At 37.4% G+C, this 12,776-nt stretch overlaps 1 protein-coding gene across 1 annotated transcript in view; it reads left to right on the top strand.

Moving 5' to 3' along the window:
- KCND2 (potassium voltage-gated channel subfamily D member 2) overlaps nucleotides 1–12,776 on the top strand; it is a 455,532-nt gene that overhangs the window by 430,121 nt on the left and 12,635 nt on the right. Inside the window, exon 2 of the mRNA XM_014839178.3 lies at nucleotides 5,464–5,626. Coding sequence (XP_014694664.1) covers nucleotides 5,464–5,626 — 163 coding nt within the window. The remainder of the gene's footprint in view (nucleotides 1–5,463; nucleotides 5,627–12,776) is intronic.

The raw sequence follows: 12,776 nt of genomic DNA on the forward strand, positions 1-12,776 counted from the left end.
AGGTTTGCCCTATGTAACATTTCTCCTTTATCAAATGAGCCTACATTTATCCTCTTCAAATAAAAAGAGAAGAAAAAATAGAAACTATATGAATTGGACTAGGAAGCTAACAGTATTGTGTTCAAACACTCTGTGAGAAAATTCAAGGAAATATTTCTCCAGTTGAGATCTAAAGAAACCACACTCTAACTATATGATTTCTGGAGAAATGCCAAAAAGGGAAAGGTTGAGTAGATATTAATAAGATTTGGTTTACAATGTATTGTGTTTAAAATTTTTGCACACTTTCAAACCTATTTCGATATTACTTGATAAATTGGCAAGATGGGTGGATGGATGGATAGATGATAGATAGACAGACAGACAGATAGATAGAAGATATATTCATTCTACTTGTTTGTCTGAATTAACCATGTTTTGCCACATTTTTGATATTGAATGCATGCCAGAATTTAAGTACTTTGCATGAAACTTTTGGATGATATTTGAGATTAAAATCTTTAAGAACAAACAGTTGAGTCACTTCTAAGGAATTGGCCCTCCACTCAATATTACCTTTAACATAAGGCAAGAGATGTAATTTTAACCAGGTATTTTTGGGTAGTGTGTGTAACTTTAGAACTAATATTCTTATGTGAATGACACCTCCATATTGCACCTTTTTAACTCACGTGAAGAGGAGAAGGAGGAATGAACATAAGGTTTGGCAGATGTCCAGGGTAAAAAAGAAGCAGAAAGAAACTGGAGTGGTTCTACATGGTGGATGTAGGAGGAAGAAGGGAACGTTAGAAGAAGCAGAAGAAAGGAGAAGGAAAAGTATGGGAAAAACTCCCTTTCAATTAGTGAAGTTCAAGTCTGCTCATTTTTATTATGTAAAACTTCTTGGTAGTTATTCTTTTATATCATGCAATTCTCTCTCCTGTTCTATTCTGTCTTTTAAGAATTCAATATTTATCTTATTTGACCTTAGAAACCCCTTATAGTCTTTTAACCAATTTTATTTAAATATGGGAAAAAATGTGACTATGAAAACAAAACCACATCTATGTAATGTTGTAGTGTAGCTCTTTTTGGGAAATGGATTTTTGAAGACTAGGACAGAATATTAAATTCTGAAGAAAGATAGAAAGAACAGAATATATAATACTGCTGGGCTTCGCATAAATTTAAGAACAAGGAGTCAAGAAAAATAAGGTACGTTTTTATATGGACTATAAAGAATGAAACACCAACTGGTAAACAAGTTATCTGGAATAGAAATAATCATTAAAAGTTGGAAGTACTGTAGGCAATACTTAAACTTTAAAGGATCATTTAGCCACAATGTGTCACTTCTCATGATAAAGCTTTCTGTTCTAAGCCTTTCTTCCACTGAGTTTCAGAGAGATCTGATTCCTGAGGATACAATGCTGTTTTGCTTGTTACTAAGAGTTTGAATACTAGTTAAAAGATCCTTTGTTAAACGAAGGAAAGCAGCAGAGTTATCTCCCATCCCATTCAGATTCTGTGCCCAATTACAAGTTTGCAGCTAAAAATTACCCATTTCCATTCTCAAGGTCATTGCTAAGTGAGAAAAAAGACAAAATGGCCAATGTAAGAACAGATGCAAATCACGCTGTGTATCTTTTTTAGGATGCTCCAACATATTCAAACTAGTGAAATATGCTTAAAGTATTACAAATATCAACAGCAGGCCAATCTTAAAAAGGAGAGGGGAACAGAGAGAAGAGCAGAAGGGATGATGGATACAAAACCAAGGGGTGTGTGGAAAGAGACAGCAGGTGCTCCTTGGGAATCAGCCAAGGGCTCAGGCTGTCCTTACATGAATAACTACAGGGCAGTCTGGCCAGACTTAGCATCCTGCCCATTCTACTCCCTTGTGCTCTCACCACCTCCCTCTGCCTTAGCTTCACAATGGCAAAGGCTTGGGGACCATCCTAATTTTCTCTAATGTGGGAAAGCTCTGTCTTTTTACCCAAGAGTAAAAAGATGAGAGATGGTGTCCCTGCCCATGAGTGCTTCATTCTCTTTCTCTTCCTACCATAATCTTTGCAGTCCTGTCCAGTCATCTCAAGCGTTCATCCATGCTTTGTTGATTGTGAAGGGAATTTGGATTACAAAATAAGTATGATGGAGGTAAATAATAAACATAATTACATTTGATGCAGATTAGCCTAGCCTTATGATATTAAACCACTTCAATGTATCTGTGAATTTGCTGTCGTTCAGCAGGCTGCTTTATATCCTTACTTTCTACTCTTTTGTCACAAAATGAACAACATATTTCACTTTACCCGTTTTTTCTCTCTGAGTAACAAGTTCACTTTCTGCTTTACTGATTTGTATTATAATCTCTGTTTACATTCAGAAAGAATTTGCAAGGATACTTTCCCTGATTGATACTTTCTCAAATATTGCTTTCCCAGGGAAACGTGCTTTTCATTTGGCCCAGAATCCCTTTAACTGAGTCCCTCAGAATCCATTTTCTCCTTTTCTTCTTTTCAGCATCGCCCTTCTGAGTGTACGACTACCCCTCCATCCCTACCACCACCACCACCTGCTACCTGGATTTACCAGTCTTTATCTTGTTAAAGTCTTTGCTAAGCTTTGGGTCATACCACACAGTTTAGCCCTTTATTTTCTCTAATAGTTACAAATATGCTATCCTTGTCTGCTCTAAGACATAGTGAGCCTAGAATACAAAAAGTAGTTAATAAATGCTAATTAAAAATATCTTAGAGGCAGGATAAACTATATGATGAATTCATTTAGCTATTTTATTTTGTTTCGCGTATTTCTGTTTTAAAAGGTTTATCTTAATTGCATGGACTCCATTTGTGTCTTCTCTGGCCTTGACAAATAGCTGAGTTTTATTTACCTTCCCTTTTGAGAAACACTTTCTGGATCCTAACTGGTAGACATTAAAATCAAATCCCTTTTTTGAAAAGCTGCCTGTATGCGTGCATGTACGGGGGGTTATGTATGGTTTAGACTTCTCCAGGGCCTCCTGCATAATCAGTGCAAAAGCAAAGGAGATGTGCATACAATATGGCCAGGCACTCAATGTGAACTGTGGCAAACAGGGAAATTAGCTCATGTGCACACAGCATTGTATAAAATGTTGACCTTTGAATTCCACTGATGTATCCCTATGATAGGAACATCCTAAAGCCTTTTTTGCTCACCTGATAAATTCGTTTAGTTTTGACTATTTCCTCACTACCATAATCTTCAGAATATGATTTAGCTTCCCCACTGGGCCACAGAAAGAGACCTTGTTTCCTTGTTTCATATGGACCAAGCATTCCAATTCTTGGGTTTTTGTGTTTTTGTTTTGTTTTTTTGTTGTTGTTTTTACTATAAATTAGTACTGTCATTCTGATACCAAATCCTTGTGGGAATTTTAGGTATGGTGAATTCACTCAACTCTGATCATCCACAAACACTGACAAGAGTGAGTAACTAGGCCTTCAGAACAGAGGACCAGAGCCTGGAATGGAGTCTCCAAATGCAAGGCTAGTCAGTGTAGCCTGTTGTCACACTCACCAGCCTTTCCTGGGCCAATTCCTCAGCAACTTCTATCCCCATATTGACATATATGCACTAATATAGTCAAAAGACCTCCTTCTTGTCCCCCTCCCCAGGAGAGAACTCTTGGAAGAATTCTCTATCAGTAAGATAGAGAAAATGTATTCATTCAACTAATATTTGTTAAGAGCCTGCTTTGTGTTAGTGAGACATGAAATAGAGCAGCCCCTGCTTTATCGAGGTTCTGTCCTAATGTCTGCAGGGCAGGTGGGGAGTCACAAAATTAATGCGTTAATCAATTAGAAAATATCACGTGTTAGTAAGTACTGTGAGGATAATAAAACGGGAAAACGTTACAGAGAATGACTGGAGGAGAGGATAAGACCACTATGGATAAGGTGGCCAGAAAATGACTTCTAGAATGAAGACGTTTAAGTCTCAGCCTGAATGTTGATGATCTGAGGGCTGCCTGTATGACAGAAAGCCAGATGGCCAGTGTGGCTGGAGGACAGTGAGCTTGGTGGAAGGTGGTACATAATGTAGGCAGGAACTAAATGAAATAGGCCCTTGGAGACAAAGGGAGGAGTTTGGATTTATTTTAGTTTCAAGTCTATTAGAAGGTTTAAGCAAAATAGCAACAGTCCAATCTCCATTATTAAAACCATAATTCTGGCTGCTAGGTTGGCATGAAATGTAAAGCGGAAAATGTGGGAAAGAGTTCAGGTAAGAAGCTGTATCCTTGGCTCCGGCAAGAGATGATGATAGTTTGTAATACTGCGGTAAAAGGGGGGCTGAGGGAGGAGATCCAAATGGGCTATGATTTGTTTTGGTCAGGGACAGCAAGACCAGCTGAGAAATGAGATGCAGGGACTGTGGATTCAGGTGGCTCTTTCAATTTTGATATGAGCAACTGGGCGGTTTGTGGTTCCATTTAATTAAAGGTGATAGACTGTGGGAGGAACAGATTTGAGGGGTGCAGAGGAAGCTAGCAAAATAAGAGTTCTTTTTTGGCTAATTTAAGTCTTAAATGGCTCTTAAACATCCAGGGGTAGGAATAATCAAACCAGACCACTGAAGATGTGAGTCTGACTTTCAAGATAGACATCAGGACTGTCGATGTCAGTTAGGGTATCAGCAGCATGTAGATGGTTTGAAGCTATGAGATTGGATGAAATCACATAGGAAGAGGGTTTATATGGAGAAAATAAGAGGACTCGAACTTGAGACCTAGATTACACCAAGATTTAAAAATCAGGAGAAAAGAACCCAGAAAAGATGATAGAAAAGTAGCAGCCAATGAGGTAGGAGGACCACTAAGGAAATTTTCTAGTACTGAAGCCAACAGAAAGTGTTTCAAGGAGAAAGAAGTCAACTAATCAAAAAAAGAGAGAGAGAGATTGACTAAGATTATCACGGAGAAATGGTCATTGGATTTCATAAGTGAAGGTTAATGGGACCTTGGAAAGTCTATTTTTTAAGTGATTATATCTGATGAAAGGAATATGATATACTGCTTTTGCTACTTCAATTTCATAACCAATCCAATGTTGAAAAAAAACTAAGTGGAAAAATGTGTTATCTAGACTATAAAATTCAGCATGGAAATATTGATGATTAAATAAATGTAAAGAACTATGCCACATTGTATAAAGGACAAATTGAAGAGCTATCATTACATCATCTGGCTTAAAATACTTTCCAATCAAAGAGATTTCTAAACGTTACAATCAATTTCTGCAAGGTTGAAAGGTAATTTTTTTATATTTAGATATTCATAATTTGTGGTTTACTGAAATCTTAAGCCATGTATATTGTAGTCATGAAGTACAGATAGATTCGTCCAAAAAGTCATTTGACTTAAAGCAAAAAAGCTATTTGTGGCAAGTGGAAATGACTTTCTGTGACTTAAACAATATATTTTTTTCTCTAACCCAGGTATGGTGACATGGTACCAAAAACAATAGCAGGGAAGATTTTTGGTTCCATCTGTTCGCTGAGTGGCGTCTTGGTCATTGCTCTACCTGTCCCAGTGATTGTGTCCAACTTCAGTCGGATCTACCACCAAAATCAACGAGCAGACAAACGGAGAGCACAGAAGGTGTGTATTCAGCATTGTGCAACCATGATTTAGCATCTCCCACTTTTTATAGTGAGCTTTAAAATCCCTTACCGGCTATTCAGTGTTCCAGATTTGGTCGATAGTTGCATCCATCAGCACAAGCTAGGTTCTATTACAGCAAAAAAGAACCTTAATTTCTCAGTGGCTTAAAACAACAAGGAATATGTCTCAATCATGTTGCAGGTCCCTTACTGGTCCAGTGATGGAAACTGCATCTTGACAATGTACTTCTGTCATTGTTCAAGCAGGGGTAAAATACATGATGAATCACACAGTGACTCTAAAACCTCCTCCTGGATGTGGGCCAAGCCCCTTCCATGTCTATTGCATTAGCCTAAGCAAGTCACATAGCCATGTGTAACTCAAAGCACGTGGGGAAATATAATCCTACTATGCAACCAGAGGCAGAAAGAAAGAAATATCTGGTGAACAGCACTAATCACAGTAGTAAAATGAAAGATAGGTCCTTGGCAAATTTTATTAGAATGAGATTTCTAGATCTGATTCAATTAGTCTCTGTCCACCAAGATCCAAGCTGGTTCCAGTAGACCAAGCCTATTAAAGATCAACAAAATGTGTCGCACATATTTTCCATAGCTGACCCAGGAAGTAACAGAAATATGCCCATTTGTAGCTGAGTTTTGTTCCTGGCCCAGCAGTTTACTGTTTCTCTGAACTTCATGCCAGTTAATTAATCTCTCAGAGTAAGTAATGTGCATATTCATCTGTAAAATGGGGAAAACAATACCTACCTCACAATAAGATTAAGATTATATGCAAATGGAGGACAGCCCTGTGGCATAGTAGTTAAGTCCGGCGCGTTCTGCTTAAGCGGCCTGGGTTCACGGGTTCGGATTCTGGTCCCAGACTTACACCCAGTCATCAAGCCACACTATGGCAGTGCTCCACATGCAAAATAGAGGAAGATTGGCACTGATTTTAGCTCAGGGCTAATCTTCTTCAACAACAACAACAAAAGATTATATGCAAACATATATAAATCTATGTAAGTATTTCATGATATTCACAATATTTAACATTTACTGATGGCTTATGGTATGCCAGGTATTGGTTTAACGTTTTTCAAAAAATAATTCATATAATCTTTACAAGTCTAGGAGTTAGTTACCATTATTATACCTATTTTGTACATGAGAATGCTAAGATACCCAGAAATTGGGAAAGTCTAAGGTCATATACCTAATAAATTGGAGAACATTCAATCAGCCAATCTGGTTCCCAGGTTCATATACTTCAATATTATGATAGGCTGCCTCTCAGAAAAACTAACTAAATGTTAGCACACTTCCCTTCCTCATTCTTTATCAAAATAGTCACCTTGAGAGTCTGGGCCTTTATTGATTAGAAATAATTTTGGCAATCTCTTTTGTAGTTTTCTCAAGACCGTGGTGCAGGATTTTCAGTATTCTTCATGGACACTATATCGTTGTCCTTCAAAGAAAGATTCATTTTTTTAATATCCAAAAACCATTTATAATCATGACTAAAGTGGATGCACAATCAAGGTAATGTGGTATAACTACAAAATACCATGAGAGATTTGGGCAGTCCATAACTGTCTTTGTAAGTAATTCCAGAACAGGATTTTAAATATGCTTTTGAACAATGTCAGTCTCATTATTAAAGTATAAAATCTCGTAAAATAACTCTTTGGAAAGTTCAGGTTAATCAGTATGGTCACACAGCATATTGTCCAGAGAACTTGTTCATGTTCGTCATCAGAGGTCTTCCCTTAGCAAAGAATCACTCTTTCAGCCTTGGAGTTTCTTGCTTGATGGAATCCCTCATTTTTGGATAAGTACCTAGCCTTTAACTAATTATGGTAGAGAATGATAACAAGTAGTCCCGTTATCATGAATAGATAGAACTGATAATCCAATAAACAGGGAGGGCTAGAAAAAGGCACCCCCTGGCAGTTGTAGAATCACGCAGGGCACACCTTTGGCAAGCAGAGATGGAGGAATTTAGCCACAACTGATCCATCCAGCAGGGACTTTCACGTACCACAACTGTGGCTCTGCCCACACGCTACCATCCCTCTACTGGGCACACAGGTACATCATTTAAAATAATAGAAATTCTACAAAAAGCGTAGCTCCTAAGCACTCATCCATCTCCATCCTAGAAATTCCTTCTTTAATGGAAGGGCTACCTATAATTCGTCTTTTCAGCAACAACAACAACAAAAAACCCAAAAACAAAAAATTGCTTTTATGAGAACTGTAGGAAGTAGAAATCTCATTTTTAAAAAAACAGTCTCCAGGGGCTGGCACAGTGGTGCAGCCGTTAAGTTCACACACTCCACTTTGGCAGCCTGGGGCTCACCAGTTCAGATCCCAGGCTTGGATCTACGCACGGTTTATCAAGCCATGCTGTGGTGTGAGTCCCACATATAAAATAGAGGAAGATGGGCATAGACATTAGCTCAAGCCCAATCTTCCTCAGCAAAAAGAGAGGACTGGCAGTGGATGTTAGCTCAAGGCTAATCTTCCTCCAAAAAAAAGCCAGTCTCCAGAATATCTGTATTTTGGGGGCTGGCCCAGTGGCGTAGTGGTTAAGTTCATACACTCCACTGCCACGGCCTGGAGTTTGCAGGTTCAGATCCTGGCCATGGACCTGGCACCACTCCTTGAGCCATGCTGTGGTAGCATCCCACATAAAATAGAGGAAGATTGGCAACAGATGTTAGCTCACAACCAATCTTCCTCACACACACACACACACACACACACACAATAGTCAAAATATCCATTTTAAAAAAAAAAATCTTGTCATCTGTAACAGGCAAATCAATAAAGAAAATCTAAGAATGTTCTAGAAGCATTTTTGCCTAAATAAATTTAGAATGCAAAAATAAATGTGATTTTTAAAAGTACATTAAATTGAAAAGCATGCTTTATGAATGCTGTATGTCATCTTTAAAATATTCCTCTAAGTTTCTGCCATAATGCCATGAGTTTTGTACATCATGACTACTAGAAATATTGGCTTAATGAAGTTGAATATTATCACCTACTGTGATATGTCCAGGTTCTAGTCTGTGAACAGTGGATATGGAACCAAAAAAGTTATCAAAGGATATTTCCTATTTTCCTTCCAGGGAGATTTAAAAAAAAAAAAACAGATAAACATTTATGAGGCTAACATAGTTCACATTAATCTAGAACTGGGCAATTTGACAAATATAAAAGTTATGCAAAAATAACCAGCTAATTAAGTCAAGCAAGCAATCCATTCAGTAAAAACATCAGTCAAGCTGAGTAATATTTTAAAATGTTTTTTAAACCAGAGTTTTTGGTGTTTAGTCCCATTTGCCAAGTCGAAGCTCAAGCAAAAGCACGAAATAAACACAATATGCATTTAAGAACATCCCCATTATCACTCTTTGGGGTACTTTCCTTCTTCTAGGCTCTTCTTCCTAGTAAGCACTCTTCCTGCTTTCACTACCTGCCCCACCCTTTAAAGGGAATGCAAAAACTGCCCCGTTTCTATAAATCCTTGATAAATTCTTAACTAAACACTGACATGTGGGTGAATATAGACTTAAACTGTGACATCTCTCCCCGACCCCTCGTTGGTAATTTACTGTAATAGATTTATTTATTCACTCAGTAATCCGATAAATATTTATTGATCAGAATGCATTTGCCAAAATAAAGCTAAATTGGTACAAAGACAGGTGGTAGGGTAGATACTTTGAAGCAGGGAGCCTACCTTGTTTTAAAATACAAATCACACCACTTAGTCATCTGTATACTTAGAAGGCTAAACTGTAATTATCATGTATAACAGTAATAGTAATTATAATTATAGTTTAATAATGTTAATAGCAACAACAATCCTCTCTAGAGTTTCTAGTACGTCCCAAGTGCTTTATACCTATTATTCATATTTTCACAATCAACTTGCAAATAAGTATTATTATTTCCATTTTACAGATGACTTGCTCATGCTCATAAACCTGTTAAGTCTAAAACAGGAAAATTCTGGCATTATTAGAATTATGAATCTTTAGGGATTTTTCGTTAGATGTTTCTAAATACAGCGAGAAGTTTAGAATCAATGAACCAACATATAGCCAATATACAATGTAAATAAATTTTTTACTTTTCACATGATGTTGATGTCGACATAGGAAGATGTTACCAATATTGTCTGCCATTTATCACACTGCTATGGTAGTTCTCAAACTTTAGATTTATTGGAATCATCTGAAGAGCTTGTTAAAATACAGATTTCTGGATTTCATCCCCAAAGCATAGATTCAGTAGTTTTGGGTTGGAGCCTGAAAATTTGCATTTCTAAGGAGTTTGAGGGGGTGTGATACTGCTGCTGGTTTGGGGACCATATTTTGAGAACCATGTCCTAACACATTCAGCAATGTCCAAATCAAAGAATTTCTTGCAGAGTTCTAGAGTAATTAAATGCAAGAAATAACTCCTTGCTAGAGCCTGAGAATGATCTCTTAGATTATCCACTATTAAAAAATATTACCCACTATTAAAAAATATTATCCACTATTAAAAAAAATCCACAGATCTCTGTGGATAACCTAGTTTTCAATTTGTCTGTGGTTTAATAACCCTCTACTATTAACTCATAGGAATCTTCACGTTTCATACTTCTCCATATGCACTCTGTGTTTCAGTCTTATTGAATTACTTACCTCTGCTCTCAAGTCTCCATTCCATCCCCTCACTACTGAGTGAAGCCAACTGGCAATCTCCAACTGAGGCATCAAGACTTAAATATCACCCATTCTGTGAATATTTTTCTGAGTGGTATGGACACCATCAGTTGCTCATTCTTCTCTTTGCCCATAATAATGTGCATACTCTATTATCGTGTGTTACACTGTCTTGTCCCTCTCCTCCATCGTACTGAGGACAGTGCCCAGCATGAAATAGGCAGTTAATATTTGTGTAATGAGTGAAAGAATGAATGCATGAACAATGAGATCTTGTTCGCCTTCATAGTGGCTTCCATCCTTGAGTAGGGTGGACATTCCTAGGACCAGTTGAAAACAATATGGGGAAGGATGATTTTGTCTCTGGCACCCTCCTACATCCTCTTTTACTTTTCACCTTTTCCCACTTAGAGTCCTCTGGTTGCTTTCTCATTCCACTGACCCTTCCAGAGTCCCTTCCACTGACCCAAATCCCAGCACTGTTTCTACCCAGCACTGCCACGTCCAGGAGTAACCAAGCTATAGAGCTGCAAGTCTGGCACTATCGCCCACTGCCTTCCTTCATCTCTCTTTTTATTTTTATTGGGCATGAACTTGTCTCATTTCTAGGGAAACTATTTTCCTTTGCAAATGGAAAGATTCCAATAAGTTCCTTAAATTTTTAAAAGCTTAATATGCTACCTCCACATAAGGCATTTTACTAAACCTTAAATGAAAGAAACAAGTGTAAGTAAAATTTCCAGAAGAGGTGGAACAGGGGGTATGTGGGCTGATATTTGAGGAGTAAGGAATTGCCTCATATTACAAAGGAGAAAGGTCTTCTCTACCTCACTTTTAAGTGTGCCTATCATACCTTCATTTTTCAAAAGTATTGCAAATATTTTGTGATTTGGTAGCTGGATGGTCCAATAATTGCTCTCAATCTACCTTATACCTCATTTAGAGATGGATCTCACTTAAGAAAATCATTATCTCAATGGTTTGGGGCTTATACATCTTTCTTTGATTGGCTCCTCAGCCTCTGTTGCAGAGAATACATTGTAAAGTTTATATAATGTCATTCGTTGCAATTAAAAAACAATCTACTTCCTAAAAAGCACTGCATACTAGTCTCTGAATGTTCCACAATAAAAGGGTTCCATGTCAAATTAGTTTGAGAAAAATTGCATACTATATTCCTCTTTCATCTTCACAATGAACATCTACACTATAATATGTTGTAAGGAATCCAACGCCAAAGAAACTTGTTTAACCGCTCACCATTTCCCAAACTTTTCTTGACCACAGAACCAGTTCTTTGTTTCATTTGATTGCCTTGGATTTTACTCCTAACACTTATTAGTTCCTTGGAACCAACTTGGAGAAACCCTGCTAAGTTTAGAGAGTTAAGGAAAAAAATGAATTTATGGAGAATTGGGATGCACAGGAAAAATGGCTTATGAGACAAACAATTTTTCCCCAACACCATCAGCATTTCTCAAGGCAGATGAAGAATTTGAAAATAACTGCAAAGCTATTTTGTACACTGGCAATATTTTTTAATTAAAATTTTAGAAACCTCCCATTTTCTATATAGCTAAGATAAAGTATTTACTGAGACCTTACTCTAATTTCCATAATATTTACTAGTATTTGGCCATGCCAAGAAGTTGTATTTCCTACAGGGCTATGGGTGGGGGGCTAGAAGGAATACGTTTTCTTACTAGTAGATAGTTTTCTTTTAACCTCCCAGTTACACAGCCAGAGTTGCTAAGATTGTTGTTCTGAGTGGGTCAGAAGTAAACAGATTTTCTAAAATATCTTTGTAAAAGAATTTCCCTCAATTATCTACTGGAACCAAAGATGTAATCACAGGTCATAAAGGCTAGCATTAAACAGACATTTGGTGCGGTGTTCCACAAGACCAATTAAACCAATTAACTTGTATTGTATTGGAGTAAAATGAAAGAAAAGTGGAGATTGAAATTGAGATGGGAGGCTCTTTTTCTAACACAGTACATGACTCAGCAAAATGGCTATTCTGTCTTTAAAACAACTGCTTTTTCTCTAAGCTTAGAACTACTTCTATGGTGGTGGCTGCCACCATATGTAGTCTTTCCATTATGGGAAGTACATAGATGTCATTTTCCTTTGCTGGACAGTATTTTGGGTTAATATAAATGTCTCATTTATGAAAGAAAGTAATGTTTCCTGATATTGCTGTTAAATGCTTGGAGAATGACATAGGTGAAACAAGTAACTATGATATAGGCAATATAATTACATGCAGGAGTTGCAAAGAAAGAAAGAAAAAGAGAGAGAGGGAGAGAGGGAAAAGGAAGAGGAGACTGGAGGGGAAAGTTGGGAGAGGAAGGGAACCAAAAAAGGCATTGAATGTTCCAGGAGACCAATGAGACTTTAGGACTGAACTTTCACAGTAAC

Source organism: Equus asinus, chromosome 1, assembly GCF_041296235.1.
Source record: "Equus asinus isolate D_3611 breed Donkey chromosome 1, EquAss-T2T_v2, whole genome shotgun sequence".
In the NCBI taxonomy this organism is placed as follows: Eukaryota; Metazoa; Chordata; class Mammalia; order Perissodactyla; family Equidae; genus Equus; species Equus asinus.